General features: G+C 41.6%; 1 protein-coding gene across 2 annotated transcripts in view; it reads right to left on the minus strand.

Moving 5' to 3' along the window:
* Positions 1-22373, minus strand: part of LOC117550871 (serine/threonine-protein kinase 32C) — a 141046-nt gene that overhangs the window by 12839 nt on the left and 105834 nt on the right. For both annotated transcript variants that reach the window (XM_034223448.1, XM_034223440.1), the window contains 5 exons: positions 17949-18122; positions 6766-6803; positions 5552-5641; positions 4951-5054; positions 4709-4825 (listed from right to left, as the gene is read on the minus strand). In XM_034223448.1, coding sequence (XP_034079339.1) covers positions 4709-4825; positions 4951-5054; positions 5552-5641; positions 6766-6803; positions 17949-18122 — 523 coding nt within the window. The remainder of the gene's footprint in view (positions 1-4708; positions 4826-4950; positions 5055-5551; positions 5642-6765; positions 6804-17948; positions 18123-22373) is intronic.

A 22373-nucleotide genomic window follows, 5' to 3' on the forward strand; every position in this document is an offset into this window, starting at 1 on the left:
GATAGATGTCTTGTTGCACTGTTGAGGAACCTGCGACCCAAGTTTTTCATCATTGCATAACTACACCGTAGTTGTGTATATGATATGTCAATAAACCTTAGAAAATCTTGAAATCTTGAAAGGGATGTGCAAAATAGCCATTATACAGTCTTTAATGAACTATTAGTAGAGAATAACGAGTAATGAATATACTTTATAGGGATCTGCAGATACATGTTTAGTCTTCTCAAGCACCAACTATCAAATATCTCTCCTGATTGTTGGCACTTGACAATCACCTTCACTGAATTTTACTCAGGTGTAACTAAAGTCTGCTTTAAGGGTTGTTTATATTTCACATCATTAATCAGAATCTGCAAAGTAACTAAAATAAATGTAGTGGAGTAAAAATACCAGATTAACCTCTGAATTGTGGTGGAGTAGAATTACAAAGTAACAATGAGCTGTCATGTGGGTATATATTAATGCTGCGCATTATGGATATAAGCGATTTTCACTCATTTAGTAATTACATGTTTTACATTTGATAACACCAATGTGTTTCTTATCCACTAAACCAGTGGTTCTCAAACTTTTTTCAATAATGTACCCCCTTTGAAAAAAAGATTCAGCCCCCTGATCAGCGCAAAAACTATTTGTTAAGGAAAAATGCCTATATAAAGAGGTACAGTACAGTGCTGTACCATCAGTGTCTGATTTATTAAAACAACAACATTGTAACTGAGAAACACTTAAATGCTACATTTCAAATGTTTACAATCCATCACTAAATTAATGGAAAACAATTTTAACATCATACAATAACACTAAGACGACATTAGTTGCATTGAACTGATCTTTTTAATAAGTTGTATTTACAATGTAGTGAAACATGGGCTTGTGCTTCACTGAGGATCTTTGTCATTCTGACAGGGAGGCAAATGCAGTTATTACACGTTTTGAAATATGTGTAACTCTGTTCATATAAAACCCACACTGCTCAAGCTTCGTAACTTTTCCTAAAATTGGTATATCTATTTATTTATTAATTGTGGGCCGTGGGGAACGAAGAGAAAAAACATATGAGCATTTATACCTATAACCGCTCATATAAACATATGCATAATGCTGCGCTATAGTTTGCGGCCACACCCTGTTGCCAAGCAACGCTTATTGTTTAGTTGTCCAGGCAGTCATATCATTAACTAGAACTAGCTAGATCTGATGGATATAAACATAAACGCGAGTGAAGTATAATCGGACGGGAGAGAGAGATCAGCTGCTGCAGACGGAGACACACGCAGCTCTACATGATCACCTGCAGCGGTGAGCGGAGCAAAATACACACTAAGAGTTAGAACATCACACTTAGCTATTTGATCTACTCTGGAACTAGCTAAACTAGTTATAAATATGTTTATTTACTGTCGGGTCACTCATTACAGGTTCTTCAGCGAGCTACCTGAGCCTGATACTGACAGGCTGTCAGGAGAGGGAGAGGAAAAGCACCCCGTTTATTTTTCCCATTTTATTATCCAGAATTACTATACACTTTTGAATAAAGTAGTTAATCTACTATTAGTAGTTTGTTTGAATGCATTACTTATTTAGTTTTTTTCATTAACATCAAATAAATCTCGCGTACCCCCTGCAGTACTCCAACGTACCCCTAGGGGTCCGCGTACCCCCATTTGAGAACCACTGCCCTAAACCTCCAGGGGTGTACACAGTTTAATACTGGCAACTTCTAATTGTGGGAGAAACGAAAACGTATTTTAAAACTACAATTCCCAGTAGAGACGTGCCTTAGAACATGTTGCGAACAGAGGTTGTGAAACGCAATAGCCAGTATGTGTAGTTCTGGGGGGGGGGGGGGGGGGGGGGGCCCTGTTCAAGTCCAGTTTTGGATAGTCTGCTGTGGCTTCATTCCATTTCATAGAGCCGTTTGACACTCGGCGTAACCTTGGCACACTGCCACTCCAACATCCAATCACAGAGCTTGAAGATTAATCACGGGGTTTGTCAAGCAAAGGGACTGTAGTCCCAAACGATAGCTGAGGATTATGGGTAGTGTAGTGTCTTCGGCCATCCTAAACTCAGAAAAAACTATTTGTTTCTCCGAATCGAAGGGGGAAAACACAAAAGCATTGTACACAATTGAAACCAATCAATGTTCTGTAATTAACAAGGATAAACTGATGTTTTTAGTTGATGAGTACTGCAGATTACTATTGAAACTTCGAGACCGGAAATACTGTTTTCACCCCAAGCTGTTGCCTGGCAATGCAATTCTGTTGATAGTTATTTCATATCGCATTAACATCATATCCCAACGTGCATTACGGCTAAAACATCCAATCAACGAGCTTCAACCATAGCTGAGGATCTTGGGTAATTAGTTCAGTGGGTGTGTATCGCACGTCTGTTTTCTGTGACTTTATTTTGAAATTCAGTTCCTGGCAGACGGCAAAAAAGCCCTATATTATAGAATTAAACAAAAAATAAAAACAAGGATAATTGTGTGTTATTGTTGAGTAAATAACAGTGTGTTATTTAGAAAAGAATCATGGCCTGATATTGAGTAAGAAAATGTTTTTATGAACCACACAGATTCCAGTCTTCCAAGACCCGACTGGACAAAAAGACGTGGTGCAGGCACGAAAACATACTACCAATAGAAATACATTGCTAAAAAAAAGGGGGAAATTGTGTTGGTGAACACGAATCAATAGATTAAATGCCACGACTATAACACGAAATGCCGTGAGACTGGGTTGTATTATAAGCAGGGGGCACTTCTTTTTGAAAAAGTAAGAAATGCTATTATGAAATCATTTTGAAAAAAATATATGTAAAATAAAAATGAAGTCTAGTAAACCCTGTTTGTCAGGAGTAGATCAAATGTGTTGCAGGTGATGAAGACAGGTGAAAGCCACACATGAGTGGAGTCACGTACTCCAGAGAGGAAATTAAAACGGGTTGTGTTTTAATGGAATACCATCTGTTTCATTTTTCTCCTCAGGGTAAACACTAGAAACAATAATAGGATGTGGCTTTTGTTGTCAAGTTAGCTCTCTCCCTGTGCTTTATTTTCCTCCTTTGGTCACAGGTTGATTCAGTTTTCTCCTGCAGGGCCTGCTACGTCTGGCTCGGTGGAGTCCAGACACGGTAATAATCGATCAGCAGCAGAGCGGAAGGGACCTCCGCCCAGGACGCTCACTCACTCAGACACAGAACACATGCGTGCACTCATGCTTACAAATACACTCTGCCAAAAAATATCCTTTTTAACAAGTCACTCTAAAATCTTGTCTAAAAAGGACTAAGGAAATACTGTCAGAGAGGATGAGATTATATTGTCCGGGTTTCACTTCAGATTCAGATAAATCGATGTTGAGAAAAAGCACAACAGGGTTGGTTATTATTATAGCTAAAATAAGTTTGATTTAAAAAAACTATTTGAGACTCTGAAATCACTTGTTACGATCACAATGAATATTGTGATCGGTTTCCTCAGCAATACACTGGTTAATACAAAGAGACACTGTCCCTTCTCTTACCCTCTTGCTTATTTTCTGTGCTTCCATCCCTCAGATTCCCATCTGTCGTTTTTCTTCTCCTTTGCCCAGAGGGTCTCGGCTCATCCTCCCTCCCTCCTGCTCCAGTGTCCCTACAGTACCTTTATCCTGTGTTTCTTTGGCTTCAGTGCTTTTTTTCCTTCAATATGTACCCCAATATCTGCTTTGTATCCTTGCTACCCTTTCTGCCTGCTCCTCTTGCCAAGGAAACCATCTGTGTCCAGGCAAAGGGGTCAATCTACTTTAACAAATACCTACTTTAACCTGAATCTCATTTGCTTCGGCATTCTTTTACAAAGGTATTTCTTCTTATATTTTACAGGATGTTCAGATTTCATTATCAATTTATCTTGAACAAATGATTTATCGTCATGTAAATAAAATATAACAAAATTGCTAGAATTGTCAGAATTTCCTAAAGTCCAACTTTAAGTCTACAGATGGCCTAATTTGTCAATCTGTCAATTTGTAACATAGTGACAATACTATTTCTTACTAAAATGACATCATCATGACTAATGAAAAAATAAACTGATAAGTGTAATGTTCAGAGCTATTTTATGGGGTGTTCTTTATATCTTATCAGTTGTCCCTAAAAAAGATGACGACTTGTATCTTGCAATTTATAACGACATCAAAATCACTAACCTCTCCCATTGCACTAATTTCATGATATCATTTCAGATGACCTCTGAGTGGGAACATAATCAAGGTCTAGTGTGTAGGATTTAGGGGAAAACATTAGCAGAAATGGAAAATAATATTGTATTGTACCGCTATGTTTCTATAGTAACCAGGAGCTACATAACAGTACCTAACGTACCTTTACCTAAAGTATTTCACAAGAAATCTGAGGATTTCTTACTCTGTTATATTTGTATGTATATTGTCTTGTTCTGTAAAGCACTTTGGGCTGCATCTTGGATGAAAGGTGTTATATAAATAACGTTTATTACTTCTTTAGAAAGAGCCTTTGGGTTTATATGTTTTCTCTGTTGATTCTCTGATGCGCTTTGAAAGGGAGTGATGAACGGAGAAGTTTTCAGTTGGTTGCAATGTGCAACTTCACCAATAGATGCCACTAAAATCTTGGCACTGCTCCTTTAGAGAAAGACCTGAAAGGTGATGATAGCCCATTGTGTCACGCTCACCTTCCTCAGCAGGGAGACCAGGTCCTTGGGCCAGGCTGCGCTGTACTGGACACTGACTGTACTGAAGAGCTGCATCAGGGACTCCACCGAGTTACTGGCATGGATATCATAGGGCCTCTGGTAAGGAAATATGAACACAAAAATAATGAACAATAGACATGATGTAGGGAAAGAGGAGTGGGTAAATAGAAGCAATTTCAGCTGTAGAACCTATACAACTCAGATTGTCCAAGATGTCTTACCCATCCACGAAGCACTTCGAAGATTGTCACCCCTAGTGACCACCAGTCTACATCAAAGGCATAGCCTGTACCCCCACTAACAAAAGACTGGAAGATCTCTGGGGCTGAAAGCACAAACAGAGAACACTTCAGGAGCAGAGAAGCTTTTAAAATACTGCACACACATGTAGTCAGAGAGCGTCTTGTGTTACTTTGCAAAATGTCAAAAGAACATTTTTCCTCAGCTGTGCAGTCGACTCACAAGACAAGGGACATTTTTGCCTGAGTTTTTCACAAATAAACACAAGAGCTGTAATTTGTATCACTTAATTCACACAAGGGCCTCTTTAGTGATGATGAGCGAGTAAAAATATGCTGAGAAATCAGCCGTCTAGCACCTTCGAGCAGCAGTGATAAACTAAAACTCTCATAAATACAGACTTCAGTTTCCTGAATCACAGTACCCACATTTAGAGACCATTCTTTCTTATCAGCCTATCCATTCAAAATGTAACATTAGTCAAAAATACAATAACCTCATAACCATTCTTGTTCAGTATGGATGTGTATGTGCACGAAGCGATCAGGCATGATAACATGGTTTTAAAGATGGTTATGTTACCCATGTAGGGCTTGGTTCCAGCTAAGGCAGTGGCTCTCTCTCCGTCCTTTATTATCGTCGCTATGTTGAAGTCCGTTAGGTGAGCGTGACCTGAGAGAAAGAAACACAAGTCCTTCACAACTAATTCCATCAAAGCTTTGGTATTTTTTTAGAAATGTCTACAAATAAAAAATATTAATGTGTCAAAAGAAAATGAAATGAAGGACAAGAAAAATGTGACATTCCAGTGGTTTTGTATGTAGAGCACGTCCCTGAACTCTGACCCTGTTCCTTTTGGGACATACAGTATTATCCTGCATGGTCATTTCTGTGTCCTACTTGTCCAGATGGACTACATCTCACTTCTCTCTGTAAACTGTGCACTTGAAAGGTTGTTTGGCTGTCGTTTCCAATTTTCTCCTTACAGAACAACGTGACTATACTTACAGCTAAAAAATAATCATGGATATCTATATATCTATAGACCTTACTAAATCTTATTGAGATGAAGATCTCTTTTACAAGAAAACCTGATGACAGCAGAATAAATTAAAACAGTGATAAGGCCCACAGCCATTTACACACAAGCACTTCCTAACAGCAGTGTTAGAAACAGATACAGCCATCTTTAAAGATTTCTACAAATAAATGTTTAAATTCAACAACTGGTAAGAGATAATGAAGTCCTTTGTGATTTGAAAAAGTGGAAGAGATTTTCCCCCTGTATTACGTGATGAAGTATCAGGAGTAAACTTGTTTAAGAGATGTAATAAACTAATATGAAACAAATGTTACCTTGGTTGGTGATTGGCTAATGGTTACACAAGACAACAAATTGTTATGGCATCATAAAGTGGCCAAAATCTGATCAGCTCATTTTCAGACAGGTTATTATATAACTCGATCAGGACAAAAAGTGAGCAAATCTTTTCTCCTGAAACTTTCAGAATCTCTTTACACATGTGTCCCAAATGTTTGAGAAATGAAAGAGTAGATTTTGCGTAATAGCTGACCTTTAAGTAATTATATAATAAGTTCTGATAAATACATTTGAATGTTTATTTTCCCTCCCTTAACAAGGAGCCTAAACTAAATGCTGAGTGTTATTTTGCCCATGTCTGCTGCACACCGACAACGTCATATAAACAGAGACAGACACATAGAAACACACATAAGCACTGAGAGACACAAACACACATGCACACACACACAAAGCAAACAGTTAACATCCTTACCTTGCTCATCCAACAGGATATTGTCTGGCTTGACATCTCTAAAGGAGACAATAACAGACACATCAAAAAGATAACATATGAAACCTTAGTAACGAAAACATTCTTATGTTATGTCATAGTCATCAAAAACATTAATCATGTTTCCATCCAAATGAAGCTCTTATTCTAATTAAATTAATATGCACTTCTGTAGTGCACCATTTCAGATGACAGAAGACTGACAAAACAAACTTAATAACTTGAAGAAATGTAAAGCCCAATGTGTGCGTATAATTCTAATGTAAACACATACTATAACAGTGCTTTAAGTCATTTAGTTTGCTGTCAGCTAGGAAAGACATCTAGATTAGATGTGTACAGTATGTGTGGATGTAAAAGTCTGTAGGAGATGTTTGAAGGCTGATGAATGTGTGAATTCTGTACATGTTGGTGCAACATGTTGTGAATGTGTGTGTGTTTGTGTGTGTGTTTGTGTGTGAGAGGGAGATCATTATAATTTCCTGCATTTCAAACAGTGCGCAGGAGAACGGAACCCTCTGCCCCGGGAGGATCCTGCAGGAGAGTCAGCACATGCCTTTTACACTGGGCACCTCTATGCAACAGAGGGACACATCCAGGCACACACACACACACACATATCCCAACATTTCCCAATCCCTACAAGCCCTCCGCGGGCAATTAACGGAGCACGCAGGGCTTATTTAATTATGCTGCACGTCATGCATGTGTGGAGAATACACGGTCCGCAGAGAGCATGTACACTTCCCAGAGGACGCTCTGTGCCAATGCAACGCTAAACTGATGCTAAAATCATCTTCCAGAATTGTTGGAGGGGAGTGGTGGAGAGAGGGGGGGGGGGGGTGTCTGATCCAGCAGTACAAGGCTGGAGGGAAATACTTACATGTTCACAGGAGGGATTCTGATACGAGTGCCAGATTCAGCAGCATGCATTTTGTTTGATGTTCAAAAATTCACATAACGTTTTATTCATTTTGCAGCGTGCACAGAAACACCAATCCAACATGAAACGGCATGGAAGTGATTTGCTATTCTACAGGAACAAACTGTTTAAACGTGTTGAGTGTATGATGAAGACAGAATGGAAACAGAAGAGCGAAGAGGAGAGAAAAAGGGAAAAAGAGACTCTACACTTTTACTTCCCGTCTTCTCATAGGACCACATTTACCTCATTGGACATGGTGGCAGCCGACTGTTGCTAGGAGACCAGAGACCCTTCTTCATTCAGTTGGTGCAACAAAATAATTGTATAGTATTCTCCTGTCTAAAACTTACGGGGTGGAACAAAATTGTAGAGCTGGGGCCAGCTATGGATACGGAGGGATTGGATTATGGCTCTGAGATCAGACATAATTGTGTCAAAGGCAAACAGCTGATGTCAAGGAGAGGGTGAAACAAATCTTGGAATAAAAAGCACAGATAAACAGCATCTGTTGCCTTTAACTATAAGCAGAACTGATGTCTGACGTCTTTGCCAACTAGACTAGAAAAAAAAGAAAAAGATAATGACTTCCTCTGGTGTTGTGAAATGTGGGAAAGTGTCAGATTCTTTTAAATGAGCTCACATTCGCTTGGATGTTACACAAGCACTGCATAATGCATGAGGATGTTGATATGATATGTGAAGCTGTATAGTATTATAGTATAGTAAAGCATGCAGGTACACACAAACCGCTTGTAAATACACCTATGTGGGAACACATTTGCAAATCGAAATACATACAAATGTGTATTTTTATACACAGCAGCTATATGATGTTCATGAAGCCTGGTGGAATCCTGATTTTAATTCAGTTTCTATTTTCCATCCAGATCTGTGCCAAACAGGTGCTTCACTGGACATTAGGTCACATGGTAGACGTCATTTATCTGTTAACCTATTTAAAGTACATTTTGCCAATTTGTTATTTCATTTTATGGTAACAACATATTAACTTTAAATGATTATTGTTTCCAGTTAGGGTGCAAATTGAAAACACACAGAAAATGTCAATAGGTCAATAGAAACTCAACTATATGATTCTTGAATTGATGAAGTGTTTCCTGGGCAACATGTAGAGATACCAGGGGGATACATGTTCATTACATTACATTGCATTTAGCTGACGCTTTTATCCAAAGCGACTTACAATAAGTGCGTTCGAACAACAAAATACAAACTTGAAGAAAACAGAATCATATAAGTACATCAGGTTTCATAGAGCAAAAACATTTCAAGTGCTACTCAACTGGCTTTAGGTAAGCCAGAACTTTTTTAGTATATAAGTGCTTTGTTAATAGTTCTATTGCTCGAAGTGGAGTCGAAAGAGATGAGTTTTCAGTCTGCGCCGGAAGGTGTGTAAGCTATCTGCTGTCCTGATGTCAATGGGGAGCTCATTCCACCATTTTGGAGCCAGGATAGCAAACCCACGTGTTTTTGCTGATGGGAACTTGGGTCCCCCTCGCAGCGAGGGTGCAGCGAGCCGTTTGGTTGATGCAGAGCGGAGTGCACGTGCTGGGGTGTACGGTTTAACCATGTCCTGGATGTAGGAAGGGCCAGATCCATTCGCAGCATGGTACGCAAGTACCATTGTCTTGAAGTGGATTCTAGCAGTTACCGGAAGCCAGTGAAGGGAGCGGAGGAGCGGCGTGGTGTAGGAGAATTTAGGAAGGTTGAAGACCAGATGAGCCGCTGCATTCTGGATGAGCTGCAGAGGTCAGATGGCACATGCAGGTAGACCAGCCAGGAGGGAGTTGCAGTAGTCTAGGCGTGAGATGACGAGAGCCTGGACCAGAACCTGAGTCGCTTTCTGGGTCAGCTGGGGACGTATCCTCCTGATGTTGTAAAGCGTGTATCTGCAGCAACGGGTTTGTAGCAGCTATGTTTGCAGTGAAGGACAGGTTGTTATCTAGGATCACACCCAGATTCCTTGCAGTCTGAGTCGGGGAAACAACAGAGGTGCCGATGTTGATTGTTAGGTCAAGAGTGGGACAATCTTTTCCCGGAAGGAAAAGCAGTTCAGTCTTGTCAAGGTTGAGCTTGAGGTGATGAGCAGACATCCACTGAGAGATGTCAGCTAGACAAGCAGAGATGCATGCGACGACCTGGGTCTCTGAGCGGGGAAAGGACAGAATTAATTGGGTGTCGTCAGCGTAGCAGTGGTATGAAAAACCATGCGGGCTAATGACAGATCCGAGCGAGTTTGTGTACAAGGCGAAGAGGAGGGGACCAAGAACAGAGCCCTGAGGGACCCCTGTAGTTAATTGACAAGGGTCGGACTCCGATCCTCTCCAAGTAACCCTGTAGGTACGGTCTTTCAGGTATGAGGTGAGGAGGGAAAGTGCAGAGCCTGAAACTCCAAGTTCTTGGAGAGTAAGAAGGAGGATCTGATGATTCACCGTGTTGAATGCAGCAGACAGGTCCAAAAGGATGATGACAGAGGAGAGGGAGGCTGCTTTAGCAGTGTGCAGTTCCTCAGTGACAGCAAGGAGGGCAGTTTCTGTGGAGTGACCTGCCTTGAAACCAGACTGGTGCGGATCCAGAAGGTTGTTCTGATGGAGATAACAGGAGAGTTGTTTAAAGACAGCGCGTTCAAGTGTTTTAGACAGGAACGGGAGGAGAGAGACAGGCCTGTAGTTTATAACATCAGACGGGTTGAGAGTGGGTTTCTTTAGGAGAGGGTTTACTCTTGCCTCCTTGAGACTGTTTGGAAAGTGACCAGAAGTTAGAGAAGTGTTGATGAAATGGGTGAGAAACGGTAGAATATCAGGAGCGATAGTCTGAAGTAGGTTTGAAGGGATAGGGTCCAGAGGACAGGTGGTAGGGTGGGCAGAGGTAATGAGGGTAAGAACCTCACTTGGAGAGAGAGGGGAAAAGGAGGTCAGTGTATAGGTGAAAGGAGGGTCTGGTGACCCAGCGGTGAGTAAAGGTGAGTCAGAAAAAGAAGAGCGAATATCATCAACCTTTTATTCAAAGTGGTTAACAAAGTCGCTTAACAGAAGGGAGGAGGGGGAAGGGGCTTTGGGGGGGTCCAGGAGGGAGGAGAAGATGGAAAATAGTTTTTTGGGATTGGAATAGGAAGATTGGATCTTATCTTGAAAGAAAGTGCTTTTTGCCTGAGAGATCGAAGCAGAGAAAGAGGAGAGGAGAGCCTGATAGGTTAGGAGGTCGTTATGGTGTTTGGATTTCCACCGTTTCTGCTCTGCTGCCCGAAGGACGGTTCTATTAGCACGCAGTGCGTCATTTAGCCAGGGAGCAGGAGGGGACTGACGAGCCTGCCGAGATGTGAGAGGACAGAGAGAGTCCAGAGAGGATGAAAGAGTAGAGGAGAGTTTCTGCAGCAGAGTTTGGAGGCAGAAGTTGGAACGAGTCAGAGGAAGGGAGGGCTGAGAGCACCGACGAGGCAAAGGTAGAGGGGGAGAGGGAACGAAGGTTACGGCGGACAGGTGCAGGATGAGAAGAGATTAGTTCGTTATGTTTGGAAAGGGGTAGAGAGAATTAAATGAAGAAGTGATCGGATGTGTGGAGCAGGTTTACAGAGAGGTTAGAAGTAGTGCAGTTCCTTGAGAATATGAGATCAAGGACATTGCCAGCTTTATGAGTTGGTGGGGATGGAGACAGTGAGAAAGCAAAGGCGGTTAACAGAGATGTTAGTTCGTCTATCTTCCCCGTCTGGAGGTTGAAGTCTCCGAGAAGTACAGCGGGAGGGCCAGTTTCTGGGATGTGTGAGAGGAGATTATCTAATTCCTCCAAGAAGTCCCCCAAGGCGACTGGTGGACGGTAGAGAACAACAATGGTTAATTGTATAGGATGGGTTACTGTGACGGCATGGAATTCAAAGGTGGAAGGAGTGAAGTTAGGTAGCTTGAAGAGGGAAAAGCTCCATTTGGGAGAGAGCAGGAGACCAGCGCCACCTCCTCTGCCAGTGGGTCTATGTGTATGGGAGAAGGAATATGTTGTGGAGAGAGCTGCTGGGGTGGATGTGTTGGATGGAGTAATCCACGTCTCAGTGAGAGCAAGGAAATCCAGAGACTGCAGGGAGGCGTAGCCAGAGATGAAGTCAGCCTTAGGAACAGCTGACTGGCAATTCCACAGGCCGCCTGAAACTGGATGTTGGATGTCAGTGGAGCATGTGGGATAGACGAGAGCAGGCCGGTTATATCGATTACGAGATACATGGGGCCAGTGATGATTGTGAGAAGACACATAAACAGGAATGTATAAAATACACATGATTATAGCATGAGGGGCTAAACAACCAAATAAAATAAAACACCAGCGATACTTAGCTCAATCAAAGTAGGATTTGCCTCCTCTTTGCCTCCCTCGTGACTCCCTCGTGACTCCCGCAGGACTCTATTGTCTTTGTCAGTCTTACTCCCGCAGGACTCTAATGTCTTTGTCTGTCTGACGCTCCAGGAAAGTGCTACCTAAAATGGACACCTGATTGCTGAGTTCTCACAGCTGTGGGGCCACGTCCCTTTAATTAGTTAACTCTCTGCAGCTGGTGGCCCTCAAAAGGAAATCTAGACTGGCTCCCTCCTGACTTGTTATTGTATTTTAAGTGGCCCAATGGTTTTACAATGACATTAAACCCTAAGTTATAAAGTTATGAGTTTAACCCTTAATACAGTTACACCTACTCAATAAAGCTCTTAGTATTCTACAAATGTTTAAATCAAAGTTAACCCTAGCAGTCAGTTAGTTCAGTTTTAAGGTTTCAGTCAAATTACTTGTCCCAAGTTTCTGCCTAACAGATACTGTAGCGGTTTTGAGATTTAAAATCACAATTCCAGTCAGATCAACTACAGAGCATTTATACAGAGTACACACACTGAAACAGAGAAGTCTAAAAACAGAATGTTACTCACACAATTCTAGAAGTCACCAGTTGTTATCCTGTCAAAATCGAGTTGCACACGGATACATGTTCATATATAGCAACAACATATTTAAGGAACAAATTCAAGTTTTTTGAAATAACATGCTAATTAGCGAGCTTTAGATGTGAGGTTGGGGGTATTTTTATACCTTTGGATGTTGCCTGGCTAGCCTTTACCAACGGGGTCTTCAAGTTATGCTAATTGTGTTCTGGCTCCAGCTTTATTTAATTGGGTTTAATTGATTTGGCTTTATTGGACAGTCCATGAGAAAGACAGGGAAGGAAGATAGAGACAGGACCGTATACAGCAAAGGACTGTGGCTCACATTCAGCATAATTAATTAAAGAAAACAAGTGTATTTTCCCAAATAGACTATTCTTTACCATTAGGCTATGCTTCATGAATTTCAATTTGTTATTTTCTCAATTTATTTAAATTCTCTAAAGCACATTTGCAGGCTGAGTGCTTCATCATTAATCTTTGCATTGTTACTGTGCTAAAAGAGTATTTAAATAAGAAACAAAAGGAATGACGCACGCACGAGCACAGGCGCGCACACACACACACACACACAAAATGTAATCAGGATGAGGTTTTGAACAAGGTTCAAACTGTTTTCTCAGCCATCTGTGGCAGTAAATCTGCAGTCTGCAGGGATCCGTCTCCTTCACTTACTGGACTGCACACACACAGACTGCAACGCTCAGCATATCTGGACAAAAAGCTGCGGAGAGTAAGTCCCCCCCTTCTTTAGGATGATGGATGATATCAATTACCAGAACAAACATTAAGGCTATCTTTGTAAATGGAAAGTAACACTAAATAAAAACAGGAAGACCCAAATGCCTGAATAAGGGTCTCCATGCAGCCCACACCAAGACTCACTGAAAGAAGCCTCCAGATGTTGTGATGCATAAGGCTTATATTTTATCTTCTTTTATTTTCCATTATGTTGCACTCTTAAAAACACCTTTTGGATATTTAAACACATTCTTATGTATATTCTTCTCCATGTCAACATTTATTTATTTATTACTACTACAATTAACAGCATTTTATTTCACTGTACAGTATTTAATTTTACTTTCTATATATTATTCTATTTAAATGTACCGGTATACGGAATCCTACTTGGTAACAACATTCTCTGCAACATCTTTTACATATAAATAGTATATATGTGCATTACCTGCACATTGGTCTTGCAACATCATCTTGCACTATTTTGTTCTACTCCGTGTCTTCTTGGACCATTTTTTATTGTTTTTTAAATTAGTTTTATTGTTTTTCTTACGTCCTATATTATGACGATAAAGCCTTTGAATCTCTTGAATCTCAGGGATACAACGGTAGCTTAAAATAGGGGAAACTAAAGAACATGCAGAGGGGAGCTGTAGGGCATCATGCACTTCTCTGGAAGAATAATGTTCTGTCATCCAAGAGGACGTGTTCTTAACTGGTGAGGTCATGATAAAGGTGGGTGCAAATATATAAATATATGTCTACTGAGACACTCCAGTCATGTTTACAGCCTAAAGAAGTGCATAGCATACACTGCTTGGTATAAAGACACTGTGACTTTGTGTTTCTGATACACTAAGTGCTTACACAAAGGAAAATGCAGCACTGCCTCTGGGATTGAGATCATGCACTAGCACACATCAGGATGTAAAGCATTTGTTTTGTATTCCAGTCTGAAGAGTAAATCATTACATTCATAAATCACCAATAATGATGCTTCAAGCTGGAGGACAGAGCACAAAGAGAAAAAGCTCTTGAAAACTAAAAGTCATAGACACAACCTTGAGGTATTCTTTAGGGTCCTTCAATGCAGAAAATAGGGTAATGCTCTGAAGTGAAACTGGTGAAAAGTATGTTTGATGAAACAACATATAATGATGTAATGGCCTGACACTGGTGCTTAGGGTGCATGTGGAACGAGCTGGAAGTATTGTGGATGAAAAACACTTTAATGGGTGTATTTGTGAAGTCGATGTGTCTGGCTCTCTCTCAGTTGTTTTTTTGAAGACTGAATCAAAACCCAGAAAAAAAACATCTAGTCCAACATTAGACATTTATATAATGTTTTAATCATTTTTATTTGGTCAAACTTTAAAATAAATCATGCTAACATTTGTCTATTATATAGATATTCCTGGTTAATTTAAAGCTGTAACAACTCTTTATGTATGTCTTTAAAGAGGCCCTATTCTTCTCATTTTCAGGTTCATATTAGTACTCATTAGGCCGGCTCTCTAGTCCCTGCTAGAGAGCCGATACTTTCCTGGGGAGAAAAAAGTTCCAATTTCTGATTGGCTGGGTGAATTGCAAACCACGCCCCATAAAACTCTGAAAAGTTTTGTGAAGCCGCCATTGTATTTGCTGGCATTAGCATTATTAGCATTAGCATTAGCCCCGCGCACCAACGGAGAGAGACTAACTTATGGCAACACAAATGAAAACATGGGAGCGGTGGAGATGAGGAGGTGTTGGCTTCAGTAGAAGCTGCTGGGACTCCCAGCAGCTTCTACTGAAGCCAGTCTCCAACTCCGGGGACTTCCGGCCGGGGACTTCGGGCGGCAGTATACGCCGTGAAGTTGTTTGCGGCCTGCCAGTAAACCCAAAGCAGAAGAAGAAGAAGTGACGTCAGCGGCTTCATTTGCGTAATCTTCGCTCAGGGACTTTTTCCAGTGTGAACGCGATCTGCTCTTTAGTTCCATGGGGGAAATAAGTGCTGGGAACTAAGTGCTGGGAACTACACTGAACAAAAATATAAATGCAACACTTTTGTTTTTGCTCCCATTTTTCATGAGATGAACTCAAAGATCTAAAACATTTTCTATATACACAAAATAACCATTTCTCTCAAATATTGTTCACAAATCTGAAAAAATCTGTGATAGTGAGCACTTCTCCTTTGCTGAGATAATCCATCCCACCTCACAGGTGTGGCATATCAAGATGCTGATTAGACAGCATGAGTATTGCACAGGTGTGCCTTAGGCTGGCAACAATAAAAGGCCACTCTGAAACGTGCAGTTTTGCTTTATTGGGGGGGGTCTGGGGGGGTCCGAAAACCAGTCAGTATCTGGTGTGACCACCATTTGCCTCACGCAGTGCAACACATCTCCTTCGCATAGAGTTGATCAGGTTGTTGATTGTGGCCTGTGGAATGTTGGTCCACTCCTCTTCAATGGCTGTGCCAAGTTGCTGGATATTGGCAGGAACTGGAACACGCTGTCGTATACGCCGATCCAGAGCATCCCAAACATGCTCAATGGGTGACATGTCCGGTGAGTATGCTGGCCATGCAAGAACTGGGATGTTTTCAGCCTCCAGGAATTGTGTACAGATCCTTGCAACATGGGGCCGTGCATTATCATGCTGCAACATGAGGTGATGGTCGTGGATGAATGGCACAACAATGGGCCTCAGGATCTCGTCACGGTATCTCTGTGCATTCACAATGCCATCAATAAAATGCACCTGTGTTCGTCGTCCATAACGTACGCCTGCCCATACCATAACCCCACCACCACCATGGGCCACTCGATTCACAACATTGACATCAGAAAACCGCTCACCCACACACGCTGTCTGCCATCTGCCCTGAACAGTGAAAACCGGGATTCATCCGTGAAGAGAACACCTCTCCAACGTGCCAGACGCCATCGAATGTGAGCATTTGCCCACTCAAGTCGGTTACGACGACGAACCGGAGTCAGGTCGAGACCCCGATGTGGACGACGAGCATGCAAAGACATTCTTTGGTTATGCAAACCGATTGTTGCAGCAGCTGTCCGAGTGGCTGGTCCCAGACGATCTTGGAGGTGAACATGCTGGATGTGGAGGTCCTGGGCTGGTGTGGTTACACGTGGTCTGCGGTTGTGAGGCCGGTTGGATGTACTGCCAAATTCTCTGAAACGCCTTTGGAGACGGCTTATGGTAGAGAAATGAACATTCAATTCACGGGCAACAGCTCTGGTGGACATTCCTGCTGTCAGCATGCCAATTGCACGCTCCCTCAAAACTTGCGACATCTGTGGCATTGTGCTGTGTGATAAAACTGAACATTTTAGAGTGTCCTTTTATTGTTGCCAGCCTAAGGCACACCTGTGCAATAATCATGCTGTCAAATCAGCATCTTGATATGCCACACCTGTGAGGTGGGATGGATTATCTCGGCAAAAGAGAAGTGCTCACTATCACAGATTTTTTCAGATTTGTGAACAATATTTGAGAGAAATGGTTATTTTGTGTATATAGAAAATGTTTTAGATCTTTGAGTTCATCTCATGAAAAATGGGAGCAAAAACAAAAGTGTTGCGTTTATATTTTTGTTCAGTGTAAGTACGGCAAAGTACTTGGTGTGAAAGCGGCTATTGTCTCTACTGTGACATGTCTCCATGCTTTAATGTTCAAAAATCTCTTTATTGTTCTCATACTGCCTGTACTGCAGCACCTCTTTTCACCCTCTGTCTGAAACCAGAGCCCAGTCTGCTCTGATTGGTTAGCTGCACTACATGTACCCATACCTATATAACACACTACAGGAGAGGGAAACCCCAAAAAGCTGAATATGGCACCTTTCAAAAATACCCACCCTTTGACAGCTACCTATTTCTTCCTGAAGGTCAGTTTTTTGTTTGTGTATATGCTATAATGTCTGTGTGGTCACAGCTGTTGCAAATTAGCGATTTAAGCTACAAATGAAGGCTGTACCTATTAATTGAAGATCATTACCTCACTCTACAGTTTCCCTCAGCTCTGAGTAGTGCCTTAGGACATTTTTGGTTGTTTTTTAGATTTGTGCCAGAAACAGTTTTGGTTCAGTTTCACAGCTCTCATCAGGGCTTTTTTTTAAACGCAGTAAATATATTGTGTTGTTCTTGGATAGTTTTTATTTGTACTCTTTCACTCTTCTTGAAGCAAACACCAGAAGACCACTTAGTCATTTATAATAATTGGATCTTAGGGCAGCAATATTCCTTGGAGTTTTAAAAGTAAATGAAAGACCTACATTTTTTATTTGCCTTCTAATTTTTGATTATTTTTAGTGGTATCACTGTTCACTGTTCATGGTTTTGTGATCTAACTCTTTCTGTTTTGTTTTAATAAGTTCTTTGTTTTTGTTTTATCTTATCATACTCTGTAAAGCACTTTGGGCTGTATCTTGCAAGAAAGGTGCTATATAAATAACGGTATTATTATAATGATAATGCAGTATCACAGTGATTATAATGCATTATCATACCAGACGTGTTCCTTGTTAACTTCACATAACTAAAAGAGATGAATTGTACCTGTGGATGATGTGCTGGTTCTGCAGGTAGTCCAGAGCCAGCGTCATCTCACAGAGGTAGAGCTTCACAGCGTCCTCACTGAACTGGACGTTCTGCTGCAGGTGGTAGCGCAGATCTCCTCCCAGCAGGAGGTCAACCACCATGAACATGTCCTCCTCATCCTGAAACGAGTACCTGGGAGAAGAGGGGAGGACAGTGCTCACTCTATGTCCAATGTCTTAGAATACACATGCAATACAAGCAAAGGCCGAGCACAAACAGTATAGGGTGTGTGTGCTCTCGCAAGCAGTGCACAAAGTAGACATGAGCAAAGCTTACACATCTGCAGACACACATGCATGTTGAAAGAAACCTACACATCTGTATGAGCAACCACCAGGAAACATGCTATATGCATACATCCATCTCTGTCTTGCACCAAAAGAAATACCTTTGAATAAGCAACCTTTATGCATATTTATATACGTCAATGCATGCTTCAGTTGGTTTCTGTGTGAAAGTGTGCTTTCTGGCAGGCTCTGAGCACGCTGGATAGCAACAGAACACACATCATTATCCTAATAACATGCCACTACTGTGGAGGGAATGCAAAAAGAGAGGGATTGGTTGTCGAATTAAAGCTTGAAAGCACCCATCTTTGCATGATGTGACTTAATTGAAGGCTGCTCGTGGTCTGCTAGACCATTTTTGTCAGTCAGGCTTACTAATCATGCACATCAAATTAAAACACAGCCTCTCAGTGATCTGGCTGGGGATTTGTAGCACTCCGCTCCACCATTTCTGCCCCAGACTTTAAACAAAACATTAAGCCACACGGGTGAACAAACTGTTTTGTGCATCGAAATCAAATGTACAGTATCCTCTACGAAAAAGTAGAATAATATCTTAATAGGCCCCCCTTGTCAATTTGCAGAGGAGGAGGAAAAACAAATAGAGCCTCTGTGGTTTCGTCTATCAAACTCTGTTTAATGGGGTCTGCTATCGAGCCAATTCTTTATTTTCCCATTAAAAGCTCTGATACTTTGCCGATATGCGTTCTTGTATAGCTGCAGGTTCCCTCTGTTTCTTCAGGCTTGACCTGTACATTCTCATTGGTCCTATTCAGGTGTAATTTCCTACCTCTCTATAAGTGAGAAATGGGGCCCGTGTTTGCTGCAGAGCGAAATCAATCAGACTGGTGGAAAAACCCATTTGCAGTGCTGTTGGGTCTTTTTCTCCTCCAAAAACAAAGCGTAGATTAATTGATGAAAGGCCTTCGACTTTCCTGTGATGGAATGGGCGGAAAGTACACTCTATTGACTCAGTGTACACAAATATAACACACAAAGCTTTGTATTACATTCAAGTGTGTTTATTCTACCTCACACTTTTCCTTTTCCTCAGACAACCTGACACCACTGTAGCGAGATAGCATGCACTCAATAGGAAATGACAGCAGAGCCACCTACATCAGACACAGAGCAGCGACCCGCCCTGACCACTCAGAGATCAGCCTCAGCATTAAAACACGGCCTCAGCAGAAGGCCGGCCGCAGGATGTTGTTGCACTTGGCAGGGGTTCTTCACTGTCACCTTTTTATCACCTAATTGTCACGGTCTGATTCCCTGCATCCAGTTGACAGATCATTGTTGTGTGAGGCGGCAGGCGCTATCTCTGTGTTCTGCAAAACAGTCTTTCCAATCCCCTGGCCAAATATCTACACTCCTAAGAGAAAGCAGCAGCGGTTCTGGCTGGCTGTCATTTGCTGAGGTGACAAGGAGATGTCAGATATTGGTCGACAACTGGAGCATAACAAAATCTCTTGGGCTGACAAGACTTGTCACCTTAAAGACCTTCACAAAGGATGGGAGAGGAAGGAAACACAAACTATTTGATCTCTTTTTTAGGGAACGCTTTGATCCAAATTCTCCCCAATGTAAAGACAAACAAAACCTCAGTAGCTGTTTTTCTACAGGCTCTGCGCCCAGCCTCAAAGTGAGCAAAGAGGAAATGATGTATCATGTGAATGCAGCTTTAGTTGAACGGCACAGAAATATATTCAGACAACTATCCACCCCCTAACTTCTGGCCCTGATTTAGGTATTGGTCAAAAGGGTTCCATAATATAGGGGTCAGTATGCTTCACACAACTATTCAAAAGAAAAAAATCGGACAAGCACGTCCACTTTGAAAAAAAAGGAAATGGCCACATGTGTGATAGTATGGAATTTCACTCAATTGAACACCTTGATTGCCTTTAAGAGAGATAGTGTTTGCCCTTAACCCCCTATGAGTCATTACGTCTCATCTCTCGTTGACCTGTCAATCTTTTGTCTTTTGACGAACCCTAACCCTACTGTTCCAGGAAGTTTCCAACATGTTCCGACCTTCAGAAAAGTACTCAAGGCTTCCCACTTCCTCCAGCAGGTTCCTAGGGGATCCCAAGGTGTTCCTAGGCCAGATCAGATGTACATTCTGTACGCTCAGGGTCTACCCTTGGGTCTCCTTACAGATGGATTTGCCCGGAATACCTTGACAATAATTAGTCCAGGAAAAACTCTTATCAGATGCTACTGGCTTCTTTTAATACGAAGAAGAAACTGTGTGTTTTTTCTCAGATACCAAGGCTCCACGTCTTGCCCAACGGGGAAAGGAAAGCCTATTTCAGACGCTGGTAATCAAGGACATGCTTACTTCAAGGGGATGGTAACATTTGTGATGACATAGGTGAAGGGAAATGAAATGGGATTTCCAGCAACCATCTGAGTGTTCTGCAATGCTTCTTTGATGTAGCATGTAGCTGTGCATCTCTTGAGCAGGAGGAGATCTTGAAAAAGCCAAACACCATTCTATTTGCTTGCTTTCTAGTTTCGCTCTACGATGAAAGAAGAAGACTTGAGGAAGATGTCCAATATTTACTCTCTTTTCAGTTTCATGTGTATTTCCACCAGCTCCTTGGGGCAATATCTGGCTTTAGAGTTGCTAAATGTTCAGCAGCTAACTTTCAGTGCAGGAAAGGTAGCATATGGTGGATTTCTATATATCCCTACCTCTCTTCAAATCTGCACAGCCCTCCACTTTAAAATATAAAATACAACAGTCTGTCATATATTGTCATATATTCATTGTACTATGTTTAGTTTTTTAGTTTCTTTTGTGTATTTATATTTTGGTGTAAATACTTGTCTTTTGTTCGTTTTTTTTACAAATATTTTCTTTTTATAATCATTATAGTTTTGACCTTCTCTTAAGTATTTCCTTATGTTGTGCCCCACCATACACCAAAGCAATTTGCCTGTATGTGTAAACGTACCTGGCAATAAACTAGACACTGATTGTGATTATCAGAGCTTTTAAGATGATAAGAGAAATACAACAGGACCACAGAGTAGGACACTGCACTTTGTGAACATAAAGTGTTCCCACTAAAGTCATTTGAAATGCCCTATTCTGCTCCTCATACTGAACAATTAGCACAGTTTATTACAATAGGCACATAGACGTGTGGGTCAAACCTTGATTATGAATGAATGCCTGGCAGTAATCTGGGGCCTGGGGGGGGGGGGGGGGCTGATACTGTCTAACAGCAGCAGGAGGCCATGTGGCTGAGGCCAGGACAGGACAGCCTACGACAGAGACGAGACTACAGTAAGGGAAGAAGGTTAGCTGGCTGGAAGGAGTACAAGGTACAGGCTGAAATAATCAGGTCACAGTGACAAATGAGCACAGGGAGGTAGGGAGGGGAGGCGGAACAGGGAAAGGGTTTTGAGGAAAAGGCAACAGAGAAACAGGAGCTTGTGATTCTGTTGGCTGGAGCCGCTCTGAAAAGTTTTCAATGGCCTAGATAAAGTTGATGATAGAGATGGACCGGCAGGAAGTGGCTGCGTGACTCAATCACAAGACGCTCGCATGCACCTTTGGGATCCGGCAACAATAGCATGAGTGAACGCTGCCCCTCCCCTCGGCGCCCTTCAACAAAACGCCTGAAGACACGACACCCCCACTGGCCTGCTTTCACAAGGTGCACTTTCAGAGCCATGTCCTACAAAAAGTTCTGCTTTAAAAGAAGCCATTTCAAGGCTGCAAATCCAGGGCAAAACAATCTGTTGATGCACAATGATATATGAGAGGCCGAGGTGGAGGAAGTACTCAGATCTTTTACTTATGTAGAAGTACCAGAGAGTAGGAATACTCTGTTACAGTAAAAGTCCTGCATTCAAAATGTTCCTCAAGTAAAAGTAGAAAAGTATTATCATCAACATATAGTGAAAGTAGCGACAGTAAAAGTAGTCGTTGTGCAGATTGGTCCATTTCAGAATAATATAATGATATGTTTTATAATGATAGATCATTAAAGTGTTCTCAAAGCTGGTAAAGGAGCAGCTAGTTTGAATGACTTTGTGTACTGCAGGGTAGCTTGTGAATTTACTCCAGGTGGAACTAAAG

Source organism: Gymnodraco acuticeps, unplaced genomic scaffold (assembly GCF_902827175.1).
Source record: "Gymnodraco acuticeps unplaced genomic scaffold, fGymAcu1.1, whole genome shotgun sequence".
Classification (NCBI taxonomy): Eukaryota; Metazoa; Chordata; class Actinopteri; order Perciformes; family Bathydraconidae; genus Gymnodraco; species Gymnodraco acuticeps.